Source organism: Cherax quadricarinatus, chromosome 87, assembly GCF_038502225.1.
Source record: "Cherax quadricarinatus isolate ZL_2023a chromosome 87, ASM3850222v1, whole genome shotgun sequence".
NCBI classification, from domain to species: domain Eukaryota; kingdom Metazoa; phylum Arthropoda; class Malacostraca; order Decapoda; family Parastacidae; genus Cherax; species Cherax quadricarinatus.
The window spans coordinates 15,727,749-15,740,384 of record NC_091378.1 but is presented as its reverse complement, the minus strand read 5'-3'; the positions used below and the strand labels follow the sequence as shown (position 1 = coordinate 15,740,384).

Sequence of the window (12,636 nt, the reverse complement as noted above, 5' to 3'; positions counted from 1 at the left end):
GTCAGGTCATGGAGAGAAGGAAGCCAGGGTCAGGTCATGGAGAGAAGAGAAGCCAGGGTCAGGTCATGGAGAGAAGAGAAGCCAGGGTCAGGTCATGGAGAGAAGGAAGCCAGGGTCAGGTCATGGAGAGAAGAGAAGCCAGGGTCAGGTCATGGAGAGAAGGAAGCCAGGGTCAGGTCATGGAGAGAAGAGAAGCCAGGGTCAGGTCATGGAGAGAAGGAAGCCAGGGTCAGGTCATGGAGAGAAGAGAAGCCAGGGTCAGGTCATGGAGAGAAGAGAAGACAGGGTCAGGTCATGGAGAGAAGAGAAGACAGGGTCAGGTCATGGAGAGAAGAGAAGCCAGGGTCAGGTCATGGAGAGAAGGAAGCCAGGGTCAGGTCATGGAGAGAAGGAAGCCAGGGTCAGGTCATGGAGAGAAGGAAGCCAGGGTCAGGTCATGGAGAGAAGGAAGCCAGGGTCAGGTCATGGAGAGAAGGAAGGTGAATATTAGCAAGTAAACATGGTATGACCCAGTCCAGCTGGTGCTGGGATGCAGGGCAGCATTGGGGAGTGACGCCTCCAGGCCCACGACATGCTTGCACATGGGTGCATTGCATTTCTTAGACTTTAAACAATGCATTTCATGCTTTACCTCAAAAAAGACTTGGCAAAACTTGAAGTGCAGGAAGAAATAGCAGGGGATCCTCTCCAGTGTATCAAGGAGCACCAGAGACAGTAAAGACGTAGTATTTAGGAAGGTCAGGATGGGGAAGTGTAACAATCATGGCTCCGAAAATATCGGTATTCGTATTAGTATTATTTTTAGTTTTTGTGAATTACGTACCAAATGGGACTGAGTCAGATGTTTACGTGTTTGTTGACAACAAGTGAAAGCTTCAAATGGATTTGTACAAACTGCAAGACTACCCGCACATGTCAAAGCCAGTCATAGCGTGAACCAGTTCAAGAAGAGTGCCAAAAGGTGTCTGATGAATGTAGCTACAGAAAGGGAGGGGAATGATTTTCTATTTTTTAGCTAACATACGTGTAAATTTTACCTTATTCCTAGTAATGACCCTCGTATTGTAGATAGTCTTAATGACCTTGGTGTAGCAGATAGTCTTTTTAGTATGATAATAAGATGTTATCTTCATTGTAGAATAATAAGAAAATATTATAACCTTTATACTATAATAATAAGGTAAAAGGACCCCAATGGAAATAAGTCACTCTGTCTGACTTTTTTGGGTTATCCCAGGTTCTCTACACATATGCTGCTATGTATGATAATTCTATGTAACTGTATTTGTGTATACCTGAATAAACTTACTTACTTACTTACAGGTCGGTAAGAGGTTGCTAAAATCAACCTCAGTAAATGCAATGTTATGTAGATTGGGAAGCGACAAGAAGACTAGACACGGAGTAAACATTCACATAACAGAGGCTGCAGACATCACTAAGAACATAAAAAAGGAACACTGCTGCACGCCTACTGGCCCATGCGAGGCAGGTTCAAGTCTCCTACAGGCTGAGACCAATGCCCTAACCTAGCCAGGCCAGGTCACATACACTTATGGAAGGAGCACGGCAACTGACAGTTACACCAGCTATTCAGGTCCAACTCACACCCACTCAGTGCCTGGCATATCACCAGAGGATCATATCAATCTAATAACTTCTATGGCCAATATTCATCTAACAAGTCGAAGAGTTGTCTTCAGAATTCTCAAGAAGTAATTATGGGCCGTTTATACAGCATATATTGAGCTCATCTTCGAGTATGCAGCACCGGCATGGAACCCACACATAAGAAAGCATACTAAGACGCTAGACAAAGTGTACAGAGCTATGGGCGAAGAACTGCTAGTAAACGCTAACCAAATTTAACCTAACGTCATTAAAGGACAAGAACTGGAGATGTTTTATCGCACTATACAAAATATTCAGATGAACTGATATGGTAGAGAGCACTAGAGAGGCTGGAAACAAGTATTCAGGGGCACAGCTAGAAGTTAAAGGTATCGATGAGCCACAAGGATGTCAGGAGGTATTTCTTCAACTTTACTGTGGTCAAGAAGTGCAATGACTTTGAAAAGTGTTGGACATCGGCTTCATAATAGGGAGTGAATCTGCTTAGCGGCAAGACATCGGACGGAGCTAGGAGCTAAAGTTCGACCCATGTAACTAACCACACCACGGGTGGGGTTAGAACCCGCGATCAAACAGTCATAAACCTCCAGACCGACGCGTTAGCCACTGGACCAGCTGGCTATAAGAAGATTCATCCAACTAAGTATATTTGTACACCATAGGAAGTTTAACATAGGCACCACTGTGACCACAAATGCAAGTACAGACGAATCTCCAGCTAGCATGGCCGTGACGAACTCTAGCTCAAGTCCCCTCAAAGCCGTCAACATGACTCACGAGTACATATAAGTACATACAGACGAGTACATATAGGCAGGTACAGGTAACACGGGTATTATCGGTTTACAAATGTTGCTTGGCGCTCACATATATCAAACAGAAATTCAGATCAGCCTAACAAAATGCATTTGAGAAATAAGTAACTCGAGCGAAATCTAATGAGTGGAAGCAGACGATTAACTGACCAGTTACCTGTTTTCAAAATCGAATCAGCAAAGACAGATTGCTCCCTCGCAAAATTTGTAAACAAAAGCAGAAAACAGGAGACGTTTGTCTCTTTCCATCCATCTTGACCGTCAAGTTATCTCCGGAGGGAAAAAAATATCACGATAAACTACCAAGAAAAGAAGAGAGACAGACTCTTCTAAACACCAGCAACCGGTTTTGAAACCAGTTTGACACCTGGATGACTCGGAACCACCTGGCCGAGTGGTTAACGCACTGGCCAATGAGCTTCAAGATTAACCGCGGGTTCAAACCAACACCCGTTCCATGATTAGACATCCTCTTCCCCGTCTAACATTTGTAAACAAAACACCAGACGATCCCCTGATTCCATTCATCTCAACCTTCAGCTTTTTTGGCTAGGTTTTATTTTTCCGTGAATGGATTTGTACGTTATCTGTGATCTGACGCCTGATACACGACGCTACTTACCCAGCCTCCACTATTTGTCTTCCTGCCTCTTGATTTTTTTCAAGATACAGCAAGAAGCCTTCCAAGACAAGCGTTCCAACATTTTGGATCATCCTACCGCTTGTTTCACGTAACGCAGCCTATAGGATTTTGTATATTTTTTCATTGTTACTTTTCATAAATTATTATTATTATTATTATTATTATTATTATTATTCTGCAAGTATATGTACACGGTATACAGACCCTAGCTGACATCAATGACATATTACCATATAGAAAGCCGCTTGTTATGCTGAGCATTTCCCGCAAATTAGGTCAATTTTGTACCAGGATGCGACCCCCACCAGTCGGCTAACACCCAGGTACCTATTTTCCTAATGGGTGAACATGGACATCAGGAATCTTAAGGAAACACTTTCTAAAGTTTCCAGCCGTACCGGGGGTCGAACCACGGACCTCATTATGTGGGCTGAGTATGCTACCAACCGTGCTACGGGACACCTTGTAAAACCGAACTGCTGGCAATAACAGCCTGCTTGCTCCAGCTTAAATTTTTTTTGAAATCCATTCTTTTTCCTCCAAAGAGATGTACAGTCTGTCAGTTACTTCAAGCAGCTGTCGTGAAAGCAGTAGTATCCCCACACGGTGGATGTCACTGACCTCCGTCACAAAATCCAGGATAAAATCCGGAGTAACTTTATCGAGTTATTCTCTGCTACTCTCCCACTAAATTAATAATCTGAATAAATTATATCTTAATGGTTGAAAGGTCCCTTGCTATTGAAAATAGCTGAGAGATTTATATATAGCAGACTATATTTCACCTTTGTTAAGTGTTGGTGGTTTTTGGGGGTCACCGCCCCCGCGGTCCTTTCCCAGACTAAACCTAGTTGTTGACCTGATCAATCAGGTTGTTAGTACCCGCCACCCACAGTGCGATTGCAGCCCTGGTGATCAGAAACTGATTTGAGGAATTTATCAAGGTCCGCTGAAGACAGCCAGGGGTCTGCTGATAGTCGCCATTTTGCATGAAGGAAGAGTGCTGAAGAGTCGTGGTTCCTTTACACCTATTGAGTTCTCAGTGTAGTAACTGATCCCCTGCTTTGCACCTTCTTCTATTCTCTTCATTTGTGGTTATTCTGGTGTGCAAATTAGGGACCAATACCTCCAGAATTTTCCAAATGAAGATTACTGTTCATTTTTTAGAAGTTCTAGGTTCCCAGGAGTGCGATTAGAAGGACTCCAGCCGCTCACAGTAATCTAGGTGCCTGACTTTGTTCATACAAGCTGTGTAGGATCTCCGAAACTTTTCCAGTTCTGCAGTTTCACGTAGCTTGAAGGGGGCCAGTAGTGCCAACCAAGAGAGAACGAGTGACTTAAAGAGCGTCATCACTGACTTGGGATCTCTTATTTTGAAAATTCTAGTTATCCAACCTCTCATTTTTCTTGCAGATGCAGTAACAACATTGTTATGCTACCTGAGAGTGAGGCTATTGTGACCCCTGAATGGGTCACAATGTATATATTGTATATTACCTGTTCATATAATTTTATATTGCTTATATTTGCGATATTAGCTAAATTGTAAATATATTGCTTTATATTATTATTTGACTTAGTTATATTATTAGGTAGGATGTAATATTTATATATTATTTAGTGCTCATAGTTCGAGAGTGTTAAGTAGCTGACAGCATTGTCTAACTACTGTGTTTATCGCTCCGCTCGTTACGCTGCCGGCTTCTGTGTTGCTGGGCAGTAGCAGTCCACGGAGAGTCACGTGATCAGGGTGATCACACCTCACCAGGAGTGAGAGTCTGCCTGGGCTGCGAGCTCTTGTCTGTCTGACGTTGCTTCCAACAAGACGTCCCTCTACTGCTCTCTCTTGTGGGCCCTTGTTGGAAGATCTTCTCTGTCGCTTTCTTGTTGTTGGTTCTGTCTAACTCTGTTCACAGAACATAGCCTAGACTTAGTGATTTTCGACGTTGTACTGAGGTTGTGTCTCATAGACACTCTGAGAAACTCAGGTCCTGATCTGTAGCTTCTGACCTAATTTGTACTGGTATCTGTGTACTGTCACAATCGGGGATTTTCTTATGCTGAACTTAGATTCAGTAGTATGGGAGTTTTGTGACTTTTGTGGAGGATTTGAAGATGGTCCCTACTTAGTGTCGTTATATTATCTCCTTGTTCCTGATTCTGTGTCGCTGTTGCTTGTTATATTGCTGTTCGGCTTATCAGTCGTTTTATTGTTCAAGAAAGCTGTTCTGATTGCCAGGTTGGTCAAGAAGTTAGTTTATGTGAGGACTTTTAGTCAGTCACTGGTCAAGTCTAGTCGAGCCTTGAGACATAGCGAACTACTTAGAGCACTTACACACATACACACAAACTTACTTGTATATATTTTTATTATGTTATTAAATGCTAACAATATGCCAGACAGTACTTAAAAGCCATAAAGATGTGATATGTACCTTCAGCACAATACTACTGTACACCAGAGAAGTTTCCCAACTTGTATCCTATATTATATTCAATCGATTACTATAATTTACTTTGATAATATACGCCTAGACAACTTAATTGTTATTAATAAACTTATTAAATTTTAATTTATTTAGTAGCCTACCAGTTGTAATTCTGAGACACTATGGAATCTTATTAAATTCTACTGGATAATTGGACCAGGATACTGACTACTACTTACAAAAACCCAGTAACAGGCTGGATGCTAGAAGGGCAGTCCTTTCTAGTATTCACTGGAGACCTCTAAGCTTATTAGATATCGCGTTTTTTGTAACAGAGGCCTTCTTACATTATTACTCCCAGGTCTCTCACATTAGACTTATGATATAATGACTGATATGAATTTCTTTTGTACTCCGAGCTTTCTTTTATTTCGTCAGTTATTCTGCAATGTAATAACTGAAATTTGTCCTCACTGAATACTACGCTGTTGTCAGTAGCTAACTGGATGATGTTAATATCAGCTTCAAGGTCAACATATATTCAGTCCATCTACTTGTAGAGTGTTCGGGGGTGAACGCCCTCGCGGTCCAGTCCTTAAGCAGGCCTGCCGATTAATCAGGGCCTGGTAAATCAGGTTGTTACTGTTGGACGCACGCATTTCAACATACGAACCACACCCCGACTGACCGTGCACTGACTATAGGTACAGTTCCTTCTTGAAGGCAGCCAAGGGTCTATTGGCTACCTTGAAGAGGGAGCCGTTGAACAGTCTTGGGCCCTGGACATTTATTGTATTTTATCTCAGTGTATTAATGGCACCCTTATTTTTCATAAGTGGGAGGGATGTTGCACCGTATACCTAGTTTTTGGTGTCCCGTTGCTCTGTTTCTAGTGCACTCAGTTCACACACTGAGGTCCGTGGTTCGATCGCCGGTAGGGGTGTAAACATTAGGGCGTGTTTCACCTAGCAGTGAAGAGTCACCGGGGTGTTATCCGACTGGTGCGAGTGGCATCCTGGGGACAAACTTAACCTAATTTGCCAGAAATGCTCTGCATAACAAGGAGCTTTCTATATAGTATGTCACTGATGTCAGCTGGGTCTTCTTGTGTTATACATGCACTTGTAGAAATAATAATTATTATTAATTATTATTTATTATTTTTATAGGGAGTGATTTTTGTGAGCAAATTTGGGACCAGTCCCTACAGGATTATGGAGTGAGAGGGGGATGGATATGAGTGGGGTTTGCACTTGAGTTAATAGGATTATCAGAACTTACTCAGTGGCTAACACTGTTAATGGTCTGGGCAATTATTGTCGTTAGTGGGTTTGAATTTGACAGGACTTTCCAAGTATGGGCTAGTAGGCCTGCTGCAGTGTTCCTCCATTATTGTGTTCTTATGTAATGATCCAGGAGTTGCGAGAGGCAAGAGCGACCAGTTCTGTGATGCTGAAACAGGCTTAACATCACCTGTGAGTCCTTGTGCTTGACAGTTTTGCTTCGTTAAACCCTTTCAAAAATCTTGTAAATGTACTATCAGATTATGATATTTAATGTACCATCAGATTATATTGATATATTTAACGTGCTATCAGATTATATTTATTTTTCCAATTCTTGGAGTGCGTCAGTATCACTGGTTTTTAGTGGCTCTGGGATGCCTCTAGAGTCAGGGCTCTATCTCAATTAAAAAAAAGACGCTGGCTAGCGAAAGGTTTCCAGAATAAAGATAACGAAACGATGGAAAAAGTGTCTCGCTTATCTGATCTCCATTATCAGTGAAGTTAACATTTAGATTTAGAAGTCATATGATAGGGTGGATAGGGGGCAATGTGGCAGATGTTGCAAGTGTATGGAATAGGTAGTAAGTTACTAAACGGTGAGTTTTTATGAGGATAGTGAGGCTCAGGTTAGGGTGTGTAGAAGAGAGGGAGACTACTTCCCAGTAAAAGTAGGTCTTAGACAGGGATGTGTAATGTCACCATGGTTGTTTAATATATTTATAGATGGGGTTGTGAAAGAAGTAAATGCTAGGGTGTTCGGGAGAGGAGTGGAATTAAATTATGGGGAATCAAATGCAAAATGGGAAGTGACACGGTTGCTTTTTGTTGATGATACTGTGCTTATGGGAGATTCTAAAGAAAAGTTGGAAAAATTAGTGGACGAGTTTGGGAGGGTGTGTGTAAAGGTATAAAGTTGAAAGTGAACATAGATAAGAGTAAGGTGATGAGGGTATCAAACGATTTAGATAAAAATTGGATATCACATTGGAGAAGAGGAGTATGGAAGAAGTGAATGTTTCCAGATATTTGGGAGTTGACTTGTCATCGGATGGATTTATGAAGGATGAGGTTAACCATAGAATTGATGAGGGGAAAAAGGTGAGTGGTTTTGAGGTATCTGTAGAGACAAAAAACGTTATCCATGGAAGCAAAGAAAGGAATGTACGAGAGTATAGTGGTAACAAGGAAGGCTGGGTAGGGGACGTCCTACGAAAGATTTGAGGGAGGGGGGTAAAGGAGGTTTTGTGGGCGAGGGGCTTGGATTTCCAGGAAGCATGTGTGAGCGTGTTAGGAGTGAATGGAGACGAATGGTTTGTGGGACCTGGCGAGCTGTTGGAGTGTGAGCAGGGTAATATTTAGTGAAGGAATTCAGGGAAACCGGTTAGCGAGTCATGAGTCCTGGAAGAGGGAAGTACAATGTTTGCACTTCAAAGGAGGGGTTTAGGATACTGGCAGCTCGAGGGACATCTAAACTCTCATATCTGAGCGCCTCTGCAAAGACAGTGATTATGTATGAGTGAGGTGAAATGGTTTCCTTTTTGGGTCACCCTGTCTCGGTGTTAGAAAATAAAGTTAAGATTATTCTCTAGTGTGGTGGGTTTTGCTGTTTGCTTTCCTTAGTCGAATATATTGCAGAGTCTTAGTAGTGAGGCTGTCGAACTGCCTCCTGGGAATCTGTCTTCTATTACAGTCCTTGCCATATTCTACCATTACTGATGTCTTGAACTGACGTTACCAAGTAATGGGATATTTGGGTCCGGGTTTGAAAGATTTTCAAGATAGTAACCGATTTTCATTAGTGGATCTTTGAACTACTGGAAGATTGTATCTTGTAGTTTATACTAGGTGATTCATGGCATTAACTCAGAGCACATGAGCGGCCCTTGAGTAGACAGACCAACCTTTCTTCCACTGTCTTTCCCAACTCTTGTGAGTAAATTGTTCTCAGGAATCAATATATCAGTGTCAATGGAACCTTTAGAGTGGGTCTTTGTAATGGTCGCAAACATTGCAACTGACTCAGTGAGAAGACCACTGATGAACGGAAGAGAGAAACACACATTCTCAAGAATGTAACAAAACGAATGACAGACGTAATCGAAAGATGTTTTTCAAAAAAATGAGTAAATTTGATGAGTAAAATATTCTTACTAGAGATAGAGAGTATTTCTCCTGTGTTACTAGTGTCTGTCATGCTTCGTGTCTGATGGTTAGAACTTTCATCACTCTTCATTCCAAAGGGTCCAAATAGGTTACTCATTGCGCGTGAAAAAATACAAATATTCTTCGCTTCTCATTTACTTCATGTGAGTTTTCTGAACTTATAAACGTATTTATTAAGTTAGAGTTGCATATATTGAATGTGTAAATTCATTTTAATCTAAGCATATTTTTCCTTATTTGCACAGTGCCGCCAAACATCATGGATCACGAGAGTAGCAAGAGCAACATTGTTGTCAGAGAGAAGGATGATGTGATGCTCAAATGTCGAGGAGATGGATTCCCGACGCCTCAGATCAAGTGGCGTCGGGAAGACAGCCGACCAATAGAAACTTCTGATGGACGTAAAGGTAAGATGCTGATTGGCCGAAGGATGGGGGATGGTTCCAAATGCTCCTGTTCTAGTGACTCCTGATTGGAGGACAACCAACCAATAGAAACGCCCCTCAGAAGGTAAGATGCAGATTGGCTGAATGAAATTTCTGGAGGCTTCTTAGTAATGCTCCAGATCAAACACCTAACCAATAGGAACATTAGATGGACTCATGGGTAGAAACCTGATTGACAGAATAAGATTCTTGGAGACGCTTGACAAGTAGAAATACCCGACCTGAGTGGTCAGACGATAATTTGGATTATTTGTAAGTTTAAGAATACAACAGAATCATTTATTTTATTGTTGCTGTGAGGAGAGATATATCTAATGAAAAGTTTGAATAGCTGCAGAAGAAAGTTTTGATTGGCAGGAGTTGAGGCACAGATTCTCAATGGTAAGTTTCAACTTAACTCATAGTAAGTTTTGATTGGTTGAGAGGCAGTTACAAAGAGGTACCATTCTCTTCAGATGAGTTTTCTATATATACGACTGATCATGATATAGATGGCAGCATTATTTTGTTCTTCAGCGGCTGATGGACACTGGCGATGGAGGATTTTTTCTTTGTCAGGAAAAATAGGAAATTATCTGATGACTCCGGAGTTTGGACCCTCATGGAAACTTTACAAAATTGTGAAATAAATGGCTTTCAAAACACACACACACACACACACACACACACACACACACACACACACACACACACACACACACACACACACCTGACGACAGTGCAGGACATATGAAATATTGACAGAAATTGAGAAGGTGAACAGGGAGAGGATGTCTCAGAGATGGGACACAACATGGGGACACAACATGGGGACACAACTGGATATTGAAGACTTAGATGAGCCACAGGGATGTTAGGAAATAACATAAGAAAGGAGGAGCACTGCAGTAGGCCTGTTGGCCCATACTTGGCAGGTCCTTAACAATCCCAACCCACTAACAATATTTGCCCAACCCACTTTCAGGGCTACCCTGACAATAAACTCTGACAATTGAAATAATTATTCAGTTAGGAAATAATTATTCAGTCAGAGGTGTCAGGAAGTGGAACAATCTGGAGAGTGATGTAGTGGAGGCAGGATCTATACATAGCTTTAACAAGAGATGCGATGAAGCTCAGAAGCAGGAGGAGACTGGACCTAGTGGCGACCAGCAATGAGGCGGGGCCAGGAGCTAAGTCTCGACCCCTGCAACCACAATTAGGTGAGTACACACATACGCACACACACACACACACACACACACACACACACACACACACACACACACACACACACACACACATACACACACACACACACACACACATACACACCAGAAACGAGTATGCACAGAAAAGGAGAAAGGCTCAGCGACAGTACGAAAACGACATGGTATCGAAAGTCAAGGCTGACCCGAAGCTGTTGTATAGCCCCATCAGGAGGAAGACAACGGTCAAGGACCAGGTAATCAGACTGAGGAAGGGTGATGGGGATTTCACAAGAAACGACCGAGAAGCATGTGAGGAGCTCAACATGAGATTTAAGGAAGTATTTACAGTGGAGATAGAAAGGTCTCCGGGAAGGCAGGATAGGCGAGTACACCAGCAAGGGATATACCAACAAGTGGAGGATGAAATACATCCTAGGAGGAGGTGAAGAAGTTGCTAAGCGAACTTGATACCTCAAAGGAGGTGGGACCGGACATCTCTCCGTGGGTATTTACAGGGGAAGCAGAGATGCTTTGTGTGCAATTAATAACAATATTCAATACATCCATTGAAACTGGGCAACTACCTGAGGTATGAAAGACGGCAAATGTAGTCTCCATTTTCAAAAAAGGAGAGAGAGACGAGGCACGAAACTACAGACCAGTGTCACTGACGGGTATAGAATGCAAAGTCATGGAGAAGATTATCAGGAGAGTGGTAGAGCACCTAGAACGAACCAAGCATATAAACGACAACTAGCATGGATTCAGAGAAGAAAGATCCTGTGTCAAAAACCTATTGGAGTTTCATGACATGGTAACGGAAGACACGAGAGAGACGAGTGGGTCGATTCCATTTTCTTGGATTGCAAGAAGGTTGTCGACACAGTTACTCACAAGAAATTAGTGCTAAAGCTAGAGGATCAGACACGCATAACAGGAAAAGCACTGCAATGGATCAGAGAATACCTGACAGGGAAGCAACAACGAGTCATGGTACGTGACGGTGTCAGAGTGGGCGCCTGTGACGAGCGGGGTTCCACAGGGGTCCTTTCTAGGACCCGTGTTATTTAAGGTATATGTGAATGACATGACGTAAGGGATAGACTCAGTAGTATCCCTGTTTGCAGATGATGTAAAGTTAATGAGGAGAATTAAATCTGATGAGGATCAGGCAGGACTACAAAAAGCCCTGAATTGGTTGGAAGCCTGGTCCAGCAACTGGCTCCTCGAATTTAACACCCCCAAATGCAAAGTCATGAAGATCCGAGAAGGGCAAAGAAGACCACAGACACAGTATAAGCTAGGTGGCCAAAGACTGCAAACCTCATGGGCGGCAAAAGCTCTCGCTTCACACGGCGAGGGTCCGGGTTCGAGTCCCGGAGAAGGGGTGGAAAAATCGGACGTGTTTCTTTACAACGGTTGTCTATGTTCACCCATCAGTAAAATGTTGCCTGGGTGTTAGTCGACTCTTTGTATCTTGTACATGTACTTGTAGTAAATATAGATATAATTATTATTAAGGTAAATGATCTTTGGGTGAGTATAACACCGAGCACATCTCCTGAGGCAGACATCAACAAGATAACTGCTGCAGCATATGGGCGCCTGACGAACCTGAGAATAGCGTTCCGATACCACAGTAGGGAATTGTTCGAGACTATACACCGTGTACGTCAGGCCCATACTGGAGTATGCAGCATAGGTTTGGAACCCACAAGACTAGCCCCAGAGCTAAGGGGATTGTCCTACGAAGAAAGGTTTAGGGAAAATCGGCCTGACGACACTGGAGGACAGGAGCGTTATTGGAGACATGAAACCACATACAAAATACTGCGAGGAATTGGAAAGGTGGACAGATACAGGATGTTTAAAAGATGGGACACAGAATCAAGGGGTCACAATTGGAAGATGAGGACTCAGATGAGTCGAAGGGATGTTAGGAAGTATTTCTTAGTCATAGAGATATCAGGAAGTGGAATAGTCTAGCAAGTGATGTAGTGGAGGCAGGAAACATACATAGTTTTAAGACGAG

General features: G+C 42.6%; 1 protein-coding gene across 2 annotated transcripts in view; it reads left to right on the top strand.

Moving 5' to 3' along the window:
- LOC128703822 (lachesin) overlaps positions 1–12,636 on the top strand; it is a 1,052,338-nt gene that overhangs the window by 810,612 nt on the left and 229,090 nt on the right. For both annotated transcript variants that reach the window (XM_070103767.1, XM_070103768.1), the window contains one exon: positions 9,214–9,375. In XM_070103767.1, the coding sequence (XP_069959868.1) occupies positions 9,214–9,375 (162 nt within the window). The remainder of the gene's footprint in view (positions 1–9,213; positions 9,376–12,636) is intronic.